Source organism: Vespula pensylvanica, chromosome 9, assembly GCF_014466175.1.
Source record: "Vespula pensylvanica isolate Volc-1 chromosome 9, ASM1446617v1, whole genome shotgun sequence".
In the NCBI taxonomy this organism is placed as follows: domain Eukaryota; kingdom Metazoa; phylum Arthropoda; class Insecta; order Hymenoptera; family Vespidae; genus Vespula; species Vespula pensylvanica.
This window is the reverse complement of record NC_057693.1, coordinates 2,092,018-2,113,497: the sequence shown is the minus strand read 5'-3', so window position 1 is coordinate 2,113,497 and position 21,480 is coordinate 2,092,018. Positions and strand designations below refer to the sequence as shown.

Below are 21,480 nucleotides of genomic sequence, written 5' to 3'. Positions count from 1 at the left end.
TTTAATATAAAAAACAAACGTGAGATGGAAAGTTCGTGATTGTTATTTAAAAATTATATCGAAAGTTAGAGCTTTATCAACGTTTATTTCGTTGTTTATTTCTAAAACGAATTAATCGAAATATTTTTCTCCCTTTTACAATTTAGCGAGCAGCTTAACAAAGTTATCTTTAAATTTCCATGAATATAAGAACTTATTACGAACGCTCTGACATATTTTTTTAAGCAATGTTTCGCCATCAAGCTTTTCAGTACGGTTTACGTTCGATATACGCACAGAGTCTGAAGTAATTTACATTTTAAACGAAAGTATGCTTATCGCGTGGTAACATTCTAAAAAGACTTTTTAAGTATTTTCTGAAATTAAAATGTGTGTAAAATTAAACATTTGAATTTTCTTTTTTCGCTCAATGCGACAAATTATTAAAAGACAATAGATGGCAATAAAGATAGCTTACGAACAAATGACTTCTCATTGGCAAAGTTTTAAAACGGATAAAGATATCAAGTGACGGATATTACGTATGCATAAGAGGGAGAAGGGAGGGAGAGAGAGAGTGAGAGAAAGGAAGATAGGATTCGACCAGATATGGATAGTAGGGAGTTGGTGCGAGATAGCATCCATAAATTAGACGTATCGCGGCCAGACTTTCGCGCTCATAGGCCGCAGGTGCTAATTAACACGAAAAAATTTCTACAATCGTACGATAACTTATAAAGTTAAATTGTTGAAAAATGTAACGTTTTACCAACGATATTTAATAGCGATTTAATATCGTACGTGCATTTTAAAATTATATATAATTTGTAATAGCTCGTAAGAAAAAAAAAAAGAGAGAGAGAAAAAAGGTTAAAAAAGAAGAAAGAAAGAAAGAAAGAAACGAATTCGTCATCTGCGAAGATAATGATATAATAAATTTGATCGAACGTAATCGAACTCCAGAACTTTCTGCTGCAGGCAGGCTTACACGGGTTAACCGGACGCATAGAATTCAACGAAGGCAAAAGAAATAATTTCAAATTGGATCTACTCAAGTTGAAGAAGGAAGATCTTGTAAAGGTAGGCGAATGGAAGCCTGGAAGCGGCGTTAATATCACGGATGTGGGAGCCTTTTATGAAACGACGGCGACGAATATCACGCTGGTCGTAATGACAAGAGAGGTAAATCATGGTACAATCGAATTAGCAATTTTTTTTTAGTAGTAGAGGAACAAAGAGAGATGGAAGCGCGACATTAATCAAAAGTCAAATATTAGCACGAAATGAAATAATATTTCCTGAAATTCACGACGTTATTATAATCTACCGTGTGATTATAGAATTCCATAGAGTCATTCCAATATTCAAATGTACTAAATACCTATATCTTCATTATTTAGGCATTTCGTTGTTTATTAGTTTAGTTTATAAAATGATAGATCTTTTGTAATATATTTATCTGCGTATGTACATTTTTCTAAAAGAACTTACGATACGTATTTTATGTTTTATTACACTCGCGATAGGAATGTTTAATCCATGTTAAAAGCTTCATAAATGAATTGCATCCATTAATCAAGATAAACACGACGTACAGATAAATCGGAGATTTACAGAATGAATAATGTAAAAGTCATACATTCAAACTGCGCTTAAAGACAACGAACAGTCAAAACTGTTTGATATTTTCGTATATCGTAATTTCTTTTTATCTCTATAGAGTTTAATTCTTTTTCTTTTTTTTTCTTTTTGTATCTTTTTAATTCATACCTACTGTACGTATAGAAACAAATTTTTAAATTACGATTAGAAAATACAAAAAATGTAGTCATTATTTTTAACGATATATTGGTTATTCACAGGAGAGACCATACGTAATGGTAAAGGAAGATAAAAATTTAACTGGAAATGCAAGATTCGAAGGATTCTGTATCGATTTACTTAAATGGATTGCTGGACAAGTTGGCTTTCAATATGTTATTCGTTTGGTACCCGACCATATGTATGGAGTTTATAATCCTGATACCAAAGAATGGAATGGCATCGTACGCGAGCTCATGGAGAAGGTAATCCATATAACGAATTTGATTTAATATTGGAAACTTTATTATATATCCTTATTAACATTACATCCAATAAACTTTATCATATCTAATAATAGTAATAATATATATACATATATATATAAAGAGATTTACGAGGAAAAGATAATAGAGTCATGTATAAAAAATAACAAAAAATTAAAAAAAGACGGAAAAAGTAATATCAAAAATCGGTAAAGTCATGTTCATGAAGAAGTGGAGGTTAATTTTATATGTAAAACAGTCTTGGCTACCGACGCAATAAATCTGTCCCTCGGAAAGAAAATTCATTATGCATACCGCTACACAACGATCATCTAATTTAATGTGTCTCCCTGAAAAAAAAAAAAACGACGTATCCAATATTCCAATTCGTAGATCGGTTCACAGATGTTACATACGCCATTTGAATTGTAAAAATACTGACTTACTGAAATTAAAATCCGATACGTATCTGTAGATTTTATTTTTAAAAATTCCACAACTTTGTCCAAACGTTATGTTTAAAACGCCTTGAATATTTTACGTGAAGAAACTTCAAGACATATCGATATATCATATGTTTTTCTATTTATTCGTAATATTGACGAAAGGTTTCTCGATAGAAAAGGTAGAAGGTAGAATATACGAACAATATTTCAGTATTTTGGTGCCACGTTTAGGTCAACGTCTCTATAAGAAGCATTAAAAAGGAAACGTGGACAAAAAGCGTTTCTTCGAGTGGCTTCAAATGAGCATATTTCGAATGCAGAGAAGAAAATTACTGCACTTCGCCGTTGCATTCCGATGTTATAAAGGCATAAAAGGTGTTGGGGAGATACTTTAAAAGCACAAAGCAACTTAGAAAGTCTCGTTTATTGCGTTTTAAGGATTTTATTATCATGAATTAAAATGTTTGTGATAATTATCAAGAGATTCAGACGTTAAATCACACGGACGTCGTTTTAAAATTTCTTTTAGCAGCTTCTTATTTAATTCTCCACAATGGGAAATGATAAATTTAAGTCTTGGAAATTAATTAAGAGATTCATGCAATTATTACATCGATTATATAAATTAAAGTGATTTTATAAGAAGCTGCGAAGAAAGAATTTTCATATATTTCTTTTCGTGAAAAGGAACGATTTGATGGATCAACGAAACTCACTCTCTTGAGGAGTGACATTGAAAATTACTATGGAAATAAATTCACCTACAAATCCTAAAGAATTCGCGTCTTTCGCAGTAACAGTAGTGCCGACGTAGCTACTTTCCTAACCCCAAAGATCAGCATTTTATAAAAGATGTAGAAGTATCTGACCTTCCTAAAAAAGAACGGCACATTAACCTAGAAAGCACTTTCACCGTGAGCGACAGCACAAAGAGAGGCGTTCTTTTATAAGTCATATATATTTTTCATTTTTTATTATGAAAAATATATCAATTTTACGAGAATATATATATATATATGCGTATATATATTTACAAATTAAATATACTTCTTTCGAAATATTATCTCGAAAATCGGAAATAGTATGCTTATCCGATCTCTAGTAAGTCTTTTCATCCAATATTTCTTCTTATAATTTTTTTCTTTTTCTAAAAGAAACAGATCCGCTTGAAAGTAATAAATACAAATATTTAAGTAAGAAGTCAGATTTTAATGTATTTCGATTGTTATTTACAGAGAGCAGATCTTGCAGTTGCTTCCATGACGATCAATTATGCCAGAGAAAGCGTAATAGATTTCACGAAGCCTTTTATGAACCTTGGTATTGGAATCTTGTTTAAGGTGAGGTAATTTTAATATCAGTTTTTTTTTCTTTTTTCTTTTTAGATTTTCGTTACATCTTTTATTATATGATTCATTTAATTTAACGAAATTGATTTAGTGTTAAATACTTCTTTAGCATAAAGTTTGAATCGAGAGATTTTCCTTTTTATTAAAATAATACGATAAGTTTCATATTTATAAATCAATAGCTTATTGACATTTTATTAATCTTAATAATATGTTAAATTAAGCACGGATAGCTTCCTGAATCGTTGTATTATAATATGTATTTATAAAATCTATGACTTCAAAATTAATTATTAATGCAATTTTATATTCACTGATGAAAGTCATCGTTGAAATTATAATTATTTACTCAAATTTAATGTCACATACGTGTACGTACTATAATGTATATATTGATTTAACTCAACAAAAATATTCACGAATCTATACAGTGTGTAAAATAAATTAAAAAGAAAATAATATTATTATATAAAATGTCATTCGATCGAAAAGAAATATTTACTAATTAAATACGAAAAAAACTTTTGATATAAATGCATATGATAAATACATATATAATAATAATACTTATATATATATATATATCAATCTATATGATGATAATTTAATAATACATAAGAAAATATTACTTTAACGCAATAAGAAAGTTCCCTTTCTATCTACATAATGATATCTATATCTTACAGTGTCTTATCTTATGGGTCAAAGTATGGTCGTATATTTTCTGAAATCGCTTTTATTATGACGGTATAATCTAAGTCTATAGATAAAAAGAGGATATTTTGCCATTTAAAATGGTTTTTGTTTCAACTCTGTACGACTTTCCGTTCGGAAGATATGGACATTTTAATTTGCCATTCATAATTCTCAATAATCACGTGATATCTGTAGTAACGTGCGTACGCAAGTAGTAAGTAGTAAAAACAATTGAATTCCAAGAATTTATATAGGTCACTGTGTCAAGACGTTTTTATGAAAGAAATTATATAGGTCAGTGAATCAATATATACATTTTTCACTTATATCGGAATATCTCCGGAACTAAGAGTCGTAGAGACTTGAAACAAAAACCATTTTAAAGGAAAAATTTTTCTCCATTTTACAAGATTGTCAGTAACTATTAATTAACAATTTGTTATAAACAATTTGTTATAAACAATACTTAAAAATTTGTTTAATTAATTTCATCAAATAATTCATACTGCTACTCATATATATGTGTAGTTATAAATTTAATAATTTGTTATAAACAATTTGTTATAAACAATTTGTTATAAACAATGCTTAAAAACTTTTTTAATTAATTTCATCAAATAATTCATACTGCTACTCATATATATATATAATTATAAATTTCATAATTTATTATAAACAATTTGTTATAAACAATTTGTTATAAACAATTTATTGTAAAATGTAAAACACTTTACAAAATCAAAACTAAACATTCTCAATCCGTGTACATATATATATATATATATAATATTCAAATTTATATTCAACAAAATTTATTGTTAATAATTTTTATAAACAATTTCTTACAAAACTAACATCAATTACTGCATATTCTATCTAAAAACAAAAATACGATCGCATGACATACTCTAAAATAAGGGATATATCCCTTCAATAGCCATCGATTTATGCAGATTTCGTTCGCGAGATCCATTTTAATTAAAATCGTAGTATAACGTAATTTAGGTGCCATCCAGTCAGCCGACACGACTCTTCTCCTTCATGAATCCATTGGCAGTGGAGATTTGGTTGTACGTATTGGCCGCGTACATGCTAGTCAGCTTCACACTCTTCGTGATGGCAAGATTCAGTCCTTATGAATGGAACAATCCGCACCCTTGTTTAGCGGATAGTGATGTCGTCGAAAACCAGTTTAGCGTTAGCAACAGCTTCTGGTTCATCACCGGTACTTTTCTAAGGCAGGGCAGCGGGCTCAACCCCAAGGTACACTCAACGAGGTGCTCCACCATTGGACTACTTCTTTAACTTTCGGCTAACCACTACTTCCCCTTTCCTCTTGCACTTCTCTTTCAACAACTAACTTACTTTCTCTCTTTCTCTTTCTCTCTTTCTTTCTTTTTCTCTTTCTCTTTCTCTCTTTTTATCTTTCTCTTTCTCTCTTTTTATCTTTCTCTCTCTCTCTCTCTCTCTCTCTCTCTCATTTCATCGCTGTTCAACGAACTTCCTACGCACGTCCACTTTCCTCTGTTTCCTACGATTGCTTGGTTGGTAAATATTCTCCCTACTCGCATATAACTTTGCTTTTTTTAACCCGAAACATCTAGAACCGCTCTTCGCATATTTGCTAGGTACTGGAAAGTTTCGATCGTTCGCAAAACTATCTAAAACCGTAGAGATTCGAATACTCGCTAGAATAACGAAAGATGTTTTCGAACGATCTGTTTTCCAATTCTCTAACAATACGCTATCATTATCGTTGCATCTATTTGGCTTAATATATGTTTGCAAGATCTCTTAATTAACATTAGCTAAAAATATACGACAATTAATAATTCGACTAACTTCTAGATTCGCAATCGACACCTTTATGCAACAAAACTGTGACCTAAAATTCGATTTAAACCTGTCACCACAGAGTCACCGAGTCTTTCCTCGAGTTTCACAACTTGTCGAAACTATCGAAACTATCGATTTCCTCGTAATAGTTTCCATCGTATAAATAAAAATTCGTAATTTAAATATATCACTCGGATTTCATCCGCAAAAGATTTATTGTCGACGATGATTCTTGGATGTATTTTTCAAGTTGGACGGAAGATGAAACGTTCAACAAGAATTTCGAGTATTTTGCAAACGAAACTTAGCTTTCTTTTGTATACCCATTGCTCAAAGACGGATATAAATAAGTCGATAAAAAAGATGACGAATAGAAGGCATAAGCTCAGTTTGCATCGGCGAGCATCCTAGTTGAGTCCACGACCTACGTGAGCACCAACGGGAAACGATAAATTGTGTCAGAGTTTGTCATTGCATCCTGCATGCACATTGCAGCTGAGCTCCCAATGTTTCCATTTTTTTTTTATTATTATTATCAAGCTTAGTCCCTCAATGTTTTATTTTTCTTTTTTTCTTTTTTCTTCCTTTTGTTTCTTTTCTTTATTTTTTTATTTCTTTTCTTTTTTTCATCATCATCTTCGCATTATACGATACTTTACTTCAGACGAATATTCTTTTTGAACTCTTACTGAGATTGAACACGCCCGATTATAATCTCACTCGCGAATTGTTGAGTCGATAAGTCGTTTCGATTTCCATGCTAATCGACTATTCAACGTGATACTCGTGTTACTATTTTGTGTATACATCTGTGTATATACATAGTTATTTTCCAATATAACGGTGAATTGGCTTTTCGATAAATGGAAGCATAGGAGGAAAATGTATGTACAAATGAAAATCATTCAAGAACAATTCTATGTATCGTTTTCGTGTATTTTTCACCACTAATACCGATAAAAATATGAAAAAATAAGCGCATTAGTAGTGTTATACACCCAAATATTACTTTTTTAATATCATTTACATCTACTACGTTTATACTTTCTGAATCATATTTTGCAATCTCTTTCATATAGTTAAAAGAAATTCATCGTACAAATTATGAATAAATTGCTAAAAGCAAAACTTGCTAAAAAATAAAAACAAAATATTGAAAAGAATGGAATATTTCGTGCGTGTAATATTTGATACATGCGTACAAAGCATGTGTATAAATATGTTTATATATACGTAACTCTCGTCGATATTTTTTCATTCATTATAAAGCTCAAACTTACACAATACTGCGAACGATCCTTTACCTGGTGTTAATTACAATAGAAAATTAGATATTTTTGATGATTAGGTAATTGTAAAAACACAGATTCTCTGTTGTTCTTTTTATTATCCATTATTCATTATTCAATGAAAGTTATCGTGATCATAATTGAACATAAGAAATATTCTCTTTCGTAATCTCATATTTTATTTGCTTTTGCAAAAAAAATAAAAACTGAAAAAATTTTTGTTGTCGTTTACCAATGAAATATTCTTATTTTCTTCGATGTCTAACTTGATTTTTAATCGAAGGTAGAATTCGTCGAAAGCGCATAAAGGAATCGTATTATTGCGTTCTTGGAATAGCGCGAAGATATAAACTTCGAAATATAGACTTGATTATGCCTTAAATTTGAATATCTCGCACTTCATGAATTTTCGATTCATTTTCCAAGTGCTTTTGAAGTGCTCAGAGAACAAAACGCGTACCCTGGTATAACGTAAAATAGGAAGACATCTAAAATGATATCAAACGAGAAGTCGAATGAGAAAATCTTTCGGTTTAAAATAGCTCTCTCAAATTTACGCGATGAATTCCAGTCGTGAGAGAAGGGAACGAAAGGAAAAGTTTAGACTTTAATGGAAAAGGCGCGAATAGTCAGAGTTCTATTTTAACGCTTCGTAGCTTCGATTTTATCGCTCGACGAGTCTGTTAAATTAAATCGAATTCATTGCCGACGGTTCTTCCCCTTATCGGGCATTATTTAACAGCTAAAACAAGAGAAAGTTTTTGAGAAATAATCCTTCAACGTTTGCGAAGTGAATGCCGCGATCGTTCGGTTTATATTATATTAATGAAACTTTACAACTAACTTCGATAGATTTAAATTTTATTTGAACTAATTCGATTTATTTCTACGTTTCTTATAAAAACATCGAATCGATCCAAACGAAGAATTTGTGGTCGATTTCATAAGATTTATAAATTATTTTCGAGAAAGGAAAAAAATGAAAAAAAGAAAAATAAGATTATATATAGATATAGAAAAGTCGATTAGAATTGTTATCGATTGTTATGGTATTGAGGATTGCTCGCAGATTTCTTCGTCTCGCATAAAAGATCTCGTTACCATTTTCCTCAGGCGACCAGTACGAGAATAGTTGGTGGAATATGGTGGTTTTTCACGCTCATAATCATCTCCTCGTATACGGCAAATCTCGCAGCCTTTTTAACGGTTGAAAGGATGATAACGCCGATAGAAAATGCTGCCGATTTAGCGGAACAAACCGAGATATCTTATGGCACTTTGGAAGGTGGCAGTACAATGACTTTCTTTAGGGTAAGCCTATAATTTGCATTTACAAATTCAACGATTTTTTACATGTCAAATATCATTTTATTTTCTACATTATAACGATTCGCCGATTGGTAGGATTCGAAAATTGGAACTTATCAAAAAATGTGGAGATTCATGGAATCGAAAACTCCTTCCGTTTTTGTAAAAACTTACGAGGAAGGGGTAAAGAGGGTGTTGGAGGGTGATTACGCGTTTCTCATGGAATCTACGATGCTGGATTATGCAGTTCAAAGAGACTGCAATTTGACACAAATAGGAGGTTTATTGGATAGCAAGGGATATGGAATAGCCACGCCGAAAGGTAATTTAGATAAAGGAAAAGGCATCAATTTTAATGTAAAAACCAGAGCCACTCTTCATCCTAATTTTTTTAGTTACTATTTTACTCGTAATTTTTTTAGGAATTCCTGGTTATTAACATTCGTTTTTATATGCAACGCAAAAAATCATGCTATCCCAACGAAAAAACTCGAAATATATACCTGTCTACTACTGACCACCTTATTCATGCTGCCCTTTACAATCACGCTTCCATTCACAGTATATTCTAATAAAATACATGTAAAAACAGACCGCGGAGGTCGTTCCTTTTTTGCTTAACTACAGCAGTTCTCTTAATTACAAATACGGGTTTACATTGGAATTGTTCTTAAAAAGTACATGAGTATTATTACCGTGGAGCATTCATCATTTTCTTTTTTTTCTATCCTGTCCGAGAAAAAGAGAAAAGAAACGTGTACGTCGAGTTCGATCAATTTTCCCAACGCGTTATTCGTTTCCTTATAAAGGAAAAAAAAAAAAAAAAAAAAAAGAAAAAAAAAACAAGAAATAAAGAAAAGAAAACTGAAAGAGAAAAAAAGAAAAAATAATCTCGTCGGGAGGATTCAAAACGACCTTCTTACTTTTGTCTGTATTCCCGTAAATAAAAGGAAAGTAAAGAAAGACGTAGAAATGAAAATCGGCGAGAAGAGAGAGAAGGATAAATATAGAGGGATCCTTGACCAAACTAACGAAGGCTTTTTATATGCAGGCTCACCCTGGAGGGATAAAATATCTCTAGCCATTCTCGAGCTACAGGAGAAAGGTGTAATACAGATCCTCTACGATAAGTGGTGGAAGAATACGGGAGACGTGTGTAATAGAGACGAGAAAAATAAGGAAAGTAAAGCTAGCGCTCTAGGAGTCGAAAATATCGGTAAGAAGATTTGAAAATCATTTATCTTTAATAACCTCTCTTCTTTTTTTCGCGTTAAATAAAAGAGAAAATCTCGAAACATTGACGACAAGTTGATGCACTTTCTCTTCTTTTTTTTTCTTTCTTCTTGTCTCTTTATTATTGTTCAGAAAACGATTTTTTTCCTCCTTTTTTTTTTCAATTTTTTTTTTTTAAATCCCTTACCGTGGCTCGCAGCTCGGAAAACTGCGAGAAAGAAAAATCGATTCTACATCGTCCTCGTAAATCCGTTCTACTGCTCAACAATGATAGCGAGCGTACGAGTTAACATGCAAATGCTTTACTACATCCTTCGAACGTAACTGCGAAGGTGGTACATAAACTCGAAGATCGTTCCAACCAGAAACATCGTATTTACGGCGAGCTTAGGAAATTTTGAAAACCTTCAAGGCCGACGAATGCTCTGACGAACGCTATATTTTATAAAACGTGTTACTAAATAAGAGTTCTGATTTGTACACCTTATGCGCGTACGACTGCATCCTTGTAAGTGCATAAATGTACACTCAAACATTTCGAATTTTTCATAGAGAAGAACTTAACGTTATCTGGCGTAACGTCGAGTGGAAAATTTATAAAAGATAAGGGAAAAAGAGGAAAAAAGGAAGAAAGATTTTATCGAAGAGAAATATCTCATAAATGCATACGAAGTATAGAATTTGTTCGTTGGTACGATTATTGTCTGGTTGAACAATAAAAAAAAAATTGCTTTCGATCGCAAGAAAATACAAGAGAAAGAATAGAACGTTGCAATTTTATTCTTTCTTTAAATTTTCAGTAGAAGTCCTTCGAAGGAATCTCACCTTATGATCTTCCTCGCTTTTCTTTCTTTTTTTTTCCAACCTCCTCCTTCTCCCTCGATGTACTTCGTAAGTTAGATAAGTATACACTTTACCAGTAGCGGAAAGCTACTCAACGAGATTGCAAAGAGGTCTACACGACTTTTCAAGGAAAATCCCACTAAATTGTAGAAGAACTGCTAATTGCATGTTTCGACGATAACTTGACTGCCGTTTGCCTGCCCGTAGGAGAATCTAACTCCAGCTGCTGACTATTTATCTCTCGGTCTTACCTCTCTAACGATCGTAAAGTGAAATTTTCCTCTTTTCTCCCTCCCTCTCTCTTTCTGTCTCTTTTACTTGTAAAAAGTCGTAAGAAAAATTAAAAGAAAATTAAACTCGAAAAAGATCATCGAATATTTTACGTCGTTCATGAACAAACACTCGTTAGTGTATAAAAAATAAAGAAAAGAAAAGATTAACAAATTATTTCTCGATTTATTACGTTTCCTCTTGAACGTTTTAATTGTTTGCCAGTCCGTTTTATTCTTTTTTATCTGTGATACGAATCTTCTCGCGATCAGCGGGACGGAAAACTGTCGTGTTTCACTTGGGAAAATGTTCTGAAACTGCAGCCGTGCTACTAATTGCTCTTCTTCAAAACGATGCCCTTGCTTATTCCCAGACCACAACCCAGACCAAAGTAAACGTAACATCTTATATTAGTCGTCATCTTACATTCAAAGTTCCAACTGTACCATACAAACTTTTCACCGTTTCCCGCATCTCATTTTTGTCGAAAGATCTCTGTCATTATTAATGTATCACGTTAAGTAATATTTTACTCGCGAACGATACTATCAATAATTAAAAATAAACACTTTTAGTTATCTAAATATATTTTAATTAAAATTATTTTATATATTAGTACTTATTTTCACTGAAATATTTATCTTTTATCGAGGAAACATAAACATTTTGAGAAATCTAGCATTGATTTAACTTATGATATCGTAACTTCAGACGAACTAAATTTATTTCGTAAATACACTCTGTAATCGTATCTGCTTTTATGAATCTGCTTTGGTTTAATCAATCAGTTAATAACAGAAAAAATTTACATTATGAGAAAATGATTCCAAGCAAACTGAAATGTTACTATCGAAGAGATATTAAACATACTATTTACGAACATGCAATTTAATGCATTGTCCAATTAACATAGAATGAAAATCCTATCGATAATAACCATCAATCGACTTGACTTCAAAGTTTCTGTGTTTCTATACGTTTCACTTGAATGGAATTACATTTCGATCGTATTTGAACGATTATTTGACAATAACATTATATGAAATTCTGACAGAGTTCAAGAGTAATTCTCTAGTTCGTTCGTACTAGATCCAATCTTCGAGAGTCTTATTCCATTAATTTCCTTGTAATTATAACTTGAGAAGGTTTCTATGAACTTTCGTGAGAAAGGTTCGCGTAATTCGAACTAGTCGTGGCTAGTACTTGAGTTTCTGAAGGGATGTTGGAAAGGATCTCACGGAATTCAGGGACTCTTAGAGTTCTGACGTGTCTTTTGCTATCTTTGGTCAAAGAAAAAGATACGAGAGAACCACAGATACGCAGGTGGACCTACTACATATATATGAATATATTATACAGTCCCACACGTACCTGTACATATATATATATATATATATATATATATATATATATATATATATATACAAGTAGATATATCCGCGACGGTCCGTGAAACTTGGTGTCTTCCGGTGATACGTTGTGAACGTCACCTAAATCACACGTTACGCGCTTATGCAAATTCTTCTTGAGTCCCTTTCGACCGCCTCTAGGTGTACATGTCGCATGAAATTCATTCTACCAAAGAAAAAAGATATTACCTGCTAGCAGTACTTACTTAATTCCAACTCTCTAACTTATGAGTCTTCGTATACCTACTACTACGTAGTTACTTTTCTTTTTTTCTTTTTTTTTTCCTTTCTTTTTTTTTCTTCTTTTTTCTTCTTTTTCCTCGAATCTATTATCAGGACAAGCAAACGGAAAACTTTCAACGAGATGATCGCGACGCGAAAGAAACTTTCTTTCTTGATAAAATACGTGCAAGTCGTTGCGATCGTCCTTCCGTTCGACTCCTCTCGAAAAGGATGAGTTCATTAGCACGAAAGAATTTGAAAAGGTAACACGCGCCTTTCGTCGTATTTCTTTTCTCTTCTATAAGAAAATTTCTAAAGTTTTCCCTAGTCCATGTGCAAACTTACCATCGATGAAGAAACAACTTTTAAAATCTTCTCTTGGTATAAGTATATGCATACGTGGTGTTGTATATATTGGGTGTCCTATAAGAGTTTGGAAATATATGACAAAAGTATATCGGATTAAAAAACTATTTTTTTTTTTTAATGTAGTGAACAAGAACGTTATATATACATATATATCGTTTCAGTAGAAATATTTCGATCACATTTGCGTTTCCACGATGCGTTATCTCGAATGGATAATGAATTAAAATCAGCATAAATTTTATAACTCGAAGCTTATGGATGAAAACAGTCTGGATCCACTCTGAATACGTTTATATACACGTAACCTCAGATTCACGCGGCCACACGAAAATTCCAAAGTTCTGCTTAACTTTCTAACCCGTTTACGGACCTTATTTCATCGACAAAATTTATTCGAGAGTAATAAATCGTTGATCTGAAATAAACAATGCTTAGGATTTAATAAAACGTAATTCACGTGAGCAATACGTTCGTAAAAAAAAAAATAAAGAAAAAAAATCCGGAAGAAGATGAGAATAAGATCACGATTAAGGTAATGGAAATAGTTTCGAAAAAGAAAGAAAGAAAGAAAGAAAGAAAGAGAAAGAAAAAAAGGGAGAGAAAAAGAAATCGATAAATCATTCGAATTATAAACGAAATTTCAACGGAAGTATACTCGAAAGCGTCTCCATTTCCGAGCTAACACCCACGGGACAAAGTAGTTTTCTAGCGCTAGCCACGATACGCTCTTCTTGGATATTGCTCGCACGATTTTCTCTTCCTCTCTATCCCTACCTCTTTCTCTACCTCTTTCTCTCTCTCTCTCTCTCTCTCTCTCTCTCTCTCTCTCTCTCTCTCTCTCTCTCTACATATATACCTATATCTTTCTTTCTCTCTTTCTCGCAGTTCAAACTTTTTCTCTTCGGACTTTTCCTTCGACTTTCGTCTCTCCTTTGTGAAACTTTGTGAACAGAGAGAAAACGAAAATGAAGAGAAAGAAAAGAAATAGGAATAAGAAAGAGAGAGAGAGAGAAAAGGAGAAAGTGAGAATGGAGGAACCAAAGGATAATAAGAAACAAAGAAACATGAAGAATAAAGAAAGAAAGACAACATTTCGGTGTTCGTAGCATCTAAAAACGGTTAGGTTAAAGATCCGCAAGCTCTCCACGTACAGAATTAGGAATAGAAAACGAGAGAAGATATATATATATATATATATATATATATATATATATATATATACACACACGTTGGCACTAAAATAATGAGCTTCCGCTTTTTGCCATTCTAGGTGGTGTCTTCGTCGTACTACTCTGCGGCCTTGCTCTAGCAATCCTAGTGGCGATTCTCGAGTTTTGCTGGAATTCCAAGAAAAACGTTCATTCCGACAGGGTAAGCGAACTTCATTCGATGTCTATAATTGCGCAAAACTTTTGTATTTTCTCGTTAAGTCGCTCCATTGCATGAGCGTAAAATACTTGCTTTTCTCTTTCTCGACCCTTCCCTTTTTTTATCTCTCTTCTATCTTTTTCGTTCATTTCATCACTCGATCATGATGATACAAAACGCAATCCAATAATTTCTACGATGATAAGAAAAATTATTCTTCTTTTTCTTCTTCTTCTTCTTCTTCTGACACAAATACAGAAGAAAAAGAAGAAGAAAAAAGGTTAATGATTGCATTTGGGAGAGATTGAAAATGGTGAAGTCGAAGGGACGAGAAGAAATCGTCGAGCCCTACTTGCATGCATGGTTGAATGATGGTTGTGATTATGTTATGTATTGTCTCTTGGTGTTGCTGTACCCTGGTGGATTCTTCGTTACCTTCTCAACGATCGCAACATTCATCATCGACGACGATATCAACAACGGTAACGCACGCACGTTGCACCTGTTCCTACTATTACCATCAATGCGATCTATTTCCCGTTCTCTCTCTCTCTCTTTCTCTCTCTCTCTCTCTCTCTCTTCCTCCCTTTCTCTAATCGGTTCTCCTCTTTTCTCCTTATTACTCTCTCCGTTGCACACAAATAAACATACATATATACATTTACATACACATATACATATACATACATGTATACATACATACAAATACACACATATATATACATACATATCATACCTATGCATACATACACATACATACACCGTGCTTGCATGCGGTATACGATGGAACGGAACCTACAGTCACTCTGCGCCGAAATGTTCTCGGAATTGCGTTTCGCCGTGCGCTGTGGATCGCGACAGAGGCCAGCTTCAAAATCGCGGAATTCCTCAGTCCCTGTATCATGCGGCCGTTGCAGTCCACATGCTACTAGGAGAAGGACGAGATATTATTCGAGTGGACACGAAGAGACCACCTATGTACCCAGCTTGGATATACCTAGGTTAAATGGTGTAAGTCCTGTCCCTCATAAAGGGCCCACCGACCAACGGTTCTTCTTCTTTCATTTCTTTCATGAAATATTATCATTTTTTGTTCCCTTTCAAACTCTCTATCATCTGACATGGTCCGGGTACTCTCCTTTTTTTTCTCTTTCTTTCTCTCTTTCTCCCTCTCTAATCTTTTACGATTCGTTATTTATTTTGAACGATACTTTTTTCGTTCCACTTTCTCTTATCGAAAATAAAGGGCCGTGTACGAAGCGAGAAACGTAGAAAGGGAACAAGGGATAATAGTATATGGTTACTTCGAGCACGAACGAGTCTCGTTTCTCTCGAAAGAATAAGATTCGTTGGTCGTAGAGCCTGCACTCGTTTTCACGGTATGTAATTTGATTTTGACTTTGTTCCTTACGAAAATAAAATTGTACGAGAAGCAAACTCGTTTAAGTGAATGTTATTAGAAATATATATTTTCACTTCCTCTTAATAACAAAGAGGATAAATTTTTATTACCGTGAAAACAAAGTATTGGCATTCATGGACCCAAAAATTTTCTTAGGTGACAGGTAAGCTCGTATTATAAGTCATTCGAAGCGCTCAAAGAAAAACAAAATTGTTCATCATGAATAACAAGGAAGTATTTCAAATACGAGTGTCGTTTTATTCGTAAATAATTTCTGTGTATCTCTTCATCTCGTTCTCTTTCTCTTTCTCTCTTGCTTTCTCTCTTTCTCTCTTTCTGTCTCTCTCTCTCTCTCTCTCTCTCTTTCTCTTTCTCTTTCTCTTTGGCGAATGTATCTTAACTTTCTTTTTCTCATATCTTCCACTAAAAGTATTTTTATCAATATCAATGGTGCAGATACAATGAATTACGATATTTTCAAGCAGTAGAATAATACAATTTCAAAGTCATAATTCTGTTTATTTATTTTCTTTTATTCTTAAAACGAACTATAAGCTCCATATACATGTATAGACTAATATATAACTAAAAAGGTTTTTGAAATCGTATAAAATTTCTATCTAAAGAAGGCATTTTGCGCACCACTGATCTATATTATATATTTCACTTTAAAACGATCCGTTCAAAGAGGTGCGAAAGAAACGTCTTGGAGCGTAAAAAATTGTTGCTGCCTTCGAAAAAGAAAATCCTTGAATAGTGTTCGTGATCGGTACGGAAGTGATTCTTCCAGACCAAATCACACATTCAAGATTATCATTCAAAATTCGCGATAGCTGAAAGAAAACATTCGACTAAAAGAAAAAAAAATGTACTGGGAATACAACGTATATTATTTTGCAAAAAGTACATTATATACTTGCTAAATTATTTAAAAATATATCGTTTTATTTCTTATAAAGTATATATTTCACAAATGAATCCGTACAAGAACTCATTAGAATGTCTTTTATCGAAAGCAAAATTATGAATGGAACTGCGAAGGAAACTGATTAAAAGCAAGTTATAAGTTTTCACTATTTCTGTCTATCGTTTTCTCTTAGCGATCTATCATCGTGTAGCTGTCACTTCGATTTAAAGTTTAATCAGAAGCAGAGAAGTTAGGAACGGTGCCTCGGTTTAACATCATCGATAAATTTAATCGAAATTGCAACGAGAATTTACGCTGAAAATCAAACGTTTTGTGATTGAAATTTGACGAAGGGAATAAAACAAATAAAGAAGACAGGAATCAATAAAAACATTCGTTTATGATACATAGCGAGCAATAAAAATAATACAAAATATACAATTTCATTAGTTAATTAAAATCATCGACGCGATATAATAAAGATTCGCTAAAAAAAAAAAAAAAAAACAAAAAAAACAAAAAAAAATAATAATGAAAAAAGATGTGTTTATTTATATTTCACTTTTTATTATTATTATAACTCGATATATTATTATTATACTCGATATAGCTAACACGCATATTTGTTCCTATCTCAGCAGGAGGGTGGTGCATTGCCGATGACGGAGATGAAGAAATCATTGAGCTTCGATCAAGTGGGGGTGGCCCGTGGCGGGAACACCTAGCACAGGCCTCATCCTCATCCTCGTCCTCAGCAACAGCAACAACAGCAGCCGCAACAGCAGCAGCAGCAGCCACCACAGCCAGCGTGCAAAGTCACACCTACGCACACACGTCACACACACTGCCACTCTCATTCACACAATCACAGCCACAGTCACAGTCACAGTCACGCGCACAAGCACCAGGCAGCCCCATTGAAACAGAGACGGGGCTCTTCAGGCATCGTCTTGGGTCAAGGTTAGATGCGTTCGATGTCGATGACGAAGACTCGTTTCTCAGTAATTGCAATTCTCTCTCTCTCTCTCTCTCTCTCTCTCTCTCTCTCTCTCTCTCTCTTTCTCCCTATCTCTCTCTTTCCCTTTCTATCATTCTTCATCATTTTATCTCTTTATATCGTTTCCATCAAAATGTCTCTCATTATTCGTACAAATAGATAAAAGCATATTGTCAAATATAAAGATGATCCATCATCCAATCGGAAATATATTAAAACGGAAATATAATTTTAAACAGGAGGTGACCACCCTGAAAGCATCCTCTGGAGATTCGATTGCGATCTAGGGGGTGAACCGGACGTGGTGATCTCTCCGCCACCCCCACCACCACCGCCACCTTCTGCAGCGGTTTCAAGGACCACGACTCTTTGACCTATACTAGAGGAGGTGCCTACAGGTGTGCCCGTCCAGAATGAGCTGCCGACTCAAGCCTCCGTCGTGATCAATGTGATCAATCAAAAGGAGACGTGTTTATAGCACACATAGTCGGCGGAACGAACGAACGAACGAACGAAATCCGCCGTGATATGCGCCGAACCAAGGATGACCGAAAATTCCTCCGTGACTCCTTGAACCTGCTGTTGATACTGCCCCTGCTAATGCCGCTGCTATTGCCGCTGCTATCGCCGCTGCTGACGTTACGTCAATGGACATGCGTTTCCGAACGCGTTATCGCCGATAAAGAGGCAGGTATTCGTCTTCAAACTATTCGAGAGAAATCTTTCGTAGCAATTCTTCGTTTTTGTATTTTTCTGTTTTTTTTTTTATTTATTTATTTACTTACTATTTCTTTTCGTTGTTGTTGTTTTCCTACAAATCATCGAGACGTTATCTTTCTCTCGAATTCAGAATTCAAAGTCAATTAAGAAGATGAATTAATAATTACTGTCTAACTTAATAGGGATAAAATCGTTCGCTAGATCGACGAATACCTGTGTCCGATAGTAGAAACGAGAATACAGAGGAACAATGTTCGAATAGAAAGTCAAACATATCGATCGAAATCTTTTAGTTTATTTTTTAACGTTCGATAAGGCGAACCGACGTAAAAACCGATGATTGATTGATATTTGATAGAAGAATGGAAAAACTATTCATACATTACTGTTTATTACTTTGTTGTTGTAGAAACTTGTTGTAAAAAAAAAAAAGAGAAAAAAAGAAAAAAAGAGAAACAAAAAGAAAAAGCAACTCGATCTCTCGAGTATCGTTTTATCGAAACGTTCGAGTGGGATAAATCGAAAGGATGAGCCAAAAAATATACGTACGTCGTTGCAGTCGGACCAAATTCGAAGCGATCACTGCCAAGCTTATAAATTATTATTCGCAACGTCGAATACGATATCGACGAAGCACGGACAAAGTTTATAGTCTGACCGATCGTGAATTATAAAGTTAGAGGTATCGCTAAGAACGATGGCCTAAATATAATAGCTTTAGCTACGTTACGCAATTAATAATCCGATCTGTACGTCCGACTTCGGACTCTCGACGCACGATTCAACGCATTATTCAATGAATTCGAAAAATCGATTACAAAGATTTTCATTCCGAATAAAGCTTATTGGCGTCGTAATAATATCGTAAAAATGCACAATAACGTAGGGTTACTGATATTGGGCGAGAGCGAATAGGTACTTCAAAATTATTCTGGAGGACCGAAGGAATGCTCGAATTTCGAAGGAAATTAAAAGAAAAAAAAAAAAGGAAAAGAAAAAATGAAAAAGAAATTAAAAAAAAGGACAAAGACCAGAACGCGAATTCAATTTTCAAACGAAACTAAATCCATGGAAAAAGTAATTCAAAAATTCTATAATTCAAATCGATCGTGACTCGTTTCATATATATATACATATATATATACACACACACACACACATACATACATATATTATCTACAACTAAACTCGATTCGAGCTTACATACGTGAAAAATGAATTAATGGATCGTTATCGATTTCGACCAAATTAGATACACGTATATTGAAAAAATGAAACGCGTTAAAATTTTAAAGAGTCGAACTTATCGGATATTCTCTTTTTTTTTCAAATTCGAATATAAACGATCACGTTTGCAAATGTTTGCATTCGTACATCGAACGACGTTAAAAAACTAAATAGAATTTCGCGCAACTTTTTAAAAATATTTTAAATGAGGGAAAATCATTTGAGAAAAAATTTTCCTATGGAGCATTTTCGTAATGAAGACGATTAAACGAATTTTCACGATTCATTAAGAAAAAGCTCTAAACGAAAACACTCGGATCAGTAATTAATTCCTGGAAGTTAACTTTAGCTCTTCGAATACGTTGGAACGATATCGTTTGCATGTATAACGACTTGTACATATGTATATATAAATATACATACATATATATATATACACACACATATATATATATATCTTGTATTAACATACGTGTAAACCATAGATAAAAGGTGTGTTAGGTCGATAAGAATCTTAATCATATTTTGACACGATCGACGCGAATTTATTATATATAAAATGTTAATATATATATATATATGTATATATATATATATATATTATGTGTATATACAGCGAATGTGTGTTTTTTCACGAAAGATAAAAGATATTAGAAGAACGCATGTACAACGACGATTTAAATCGCCCACTCGTTTTTTAATGTTACGTCTGTGAGAATTGTATAACATGAATGTATCATGCGTATCGTGCCATTATTTCTTCAAGAATGAAAGAGTGAAAGAGTTGTGCGAATGAGAGAGAGGTAGCTAATTACACGATTTGACAGATTTATTAGATACGTTACATTTCCTTTTTTTTTTTTCAAGAAATAACAGCATCTATGTAAAAACGATAACAAGGTATTGTCTCAGAACGCAATTTCACTGCGAGACGGTACTTTGATTTTCGAATTGGTGAGATCTTGTAAATCCGATCTGTTATTAACGTCGGGAGAAAAAAAAAACAAAATAAAAAAACCGACAACAGAAATAAAAAAAGAAAAAAAGAAAAAAAGGACAAAGCATCGAAGACCGACTTAACATCGTGTTATCGACTTTTCATAATTAAACGGTAGTATTGTGTATAATAAAAAATATACCATCTCTTTTCTAATTAATCCGATAAACCTTAAAAATGAAAAACAAAAGGAATTCCATCTTGATCATCCTTCTCTTTACAGATATTTATTTAGGAAACTCGCAAACAAAAGAGAAAACGTGTCGTCATTTTGTAACAACGAGAGAAGGAGGAGAAGGAGAAGGAGGAAGAGGAGGAGGAAAAGAAAGGAAGAGAGAACGATCGATATGACGACGTTTCATCAATCACCGAGGATAATTTCAGAAGGAACATATTTGAAGTTGCTGAAGTAGAACTATCTCATTCCTCTTTATTTCGAAAGTTGCTCTACTCGATATATTATTTATGCAAATCTCCTTTTCCATGTCACACTGGCGGTACGTGTCGTCCCTTTGCTTCTCCTCAAATTTCTCCCTCTCTCTCTCTC

At 33.4% G+C, this 21,480-nt stretch overlaps 1 protein-coding gene across 3 annotated transcripts in view; it reads left to right on the top strand.

Moving 5' to 3' along the window:
• The window catches only part of LOC122631498 (glutamate receptor ionotropic, kainate 2), a 125,871-nt gene extending 104,778 nt beyond the window's left edge, over positions 1–21,093 (top strand). For 2 of the 3 annotated variants that reach the window (XM_043817234.1, XM_043817233.1), the window contains exons 9-19: positions 958–1,161; positions 1,842–2,045; positions 3,727–3,831; positions 5,542–5,799; positions 8,775–8,972; positions 9,066–9,291; positions 10,021–10,185; positions 14,586–14,686; positions 15,485–15,692; positions 17,631–17,993; positions 18,229–21,093. In XM_043817234.1, the coding sequence (XP_043673169.1) occupies positions 958–1,161; positions 1,842–2,045; positions 3,727–3,831; positions 5,542–5,799; positions 8,775–8,972; positions 9,066–9,291; positions 10,021–10,185; positions 14,586–14,686; positions 15,485–15,692; positions 17,631–17,993; positions 18,229–18,362 (2,166 nt within the window). In that variant the 3' untranslated portion in view covers positions 18,363–21,093. The remainder of the gene's footprint in view (positions 1–957; positions 1,162–1,841; positions 2,046–3,726; positions 3,832–5,541; positions 5,800–8,774; positions 8,973–9,065; positions 9,292–10,020; positions 10,186–14,585; positions 14,687–15,484; positions 15,693–17,630; positions 17,994–18,228) is intronic. The other variant, XM_043817235.1, reaches the window with a different exon arrangement.
• Positions 21,094–21,480: the final 387 nt, after the last annotated feature.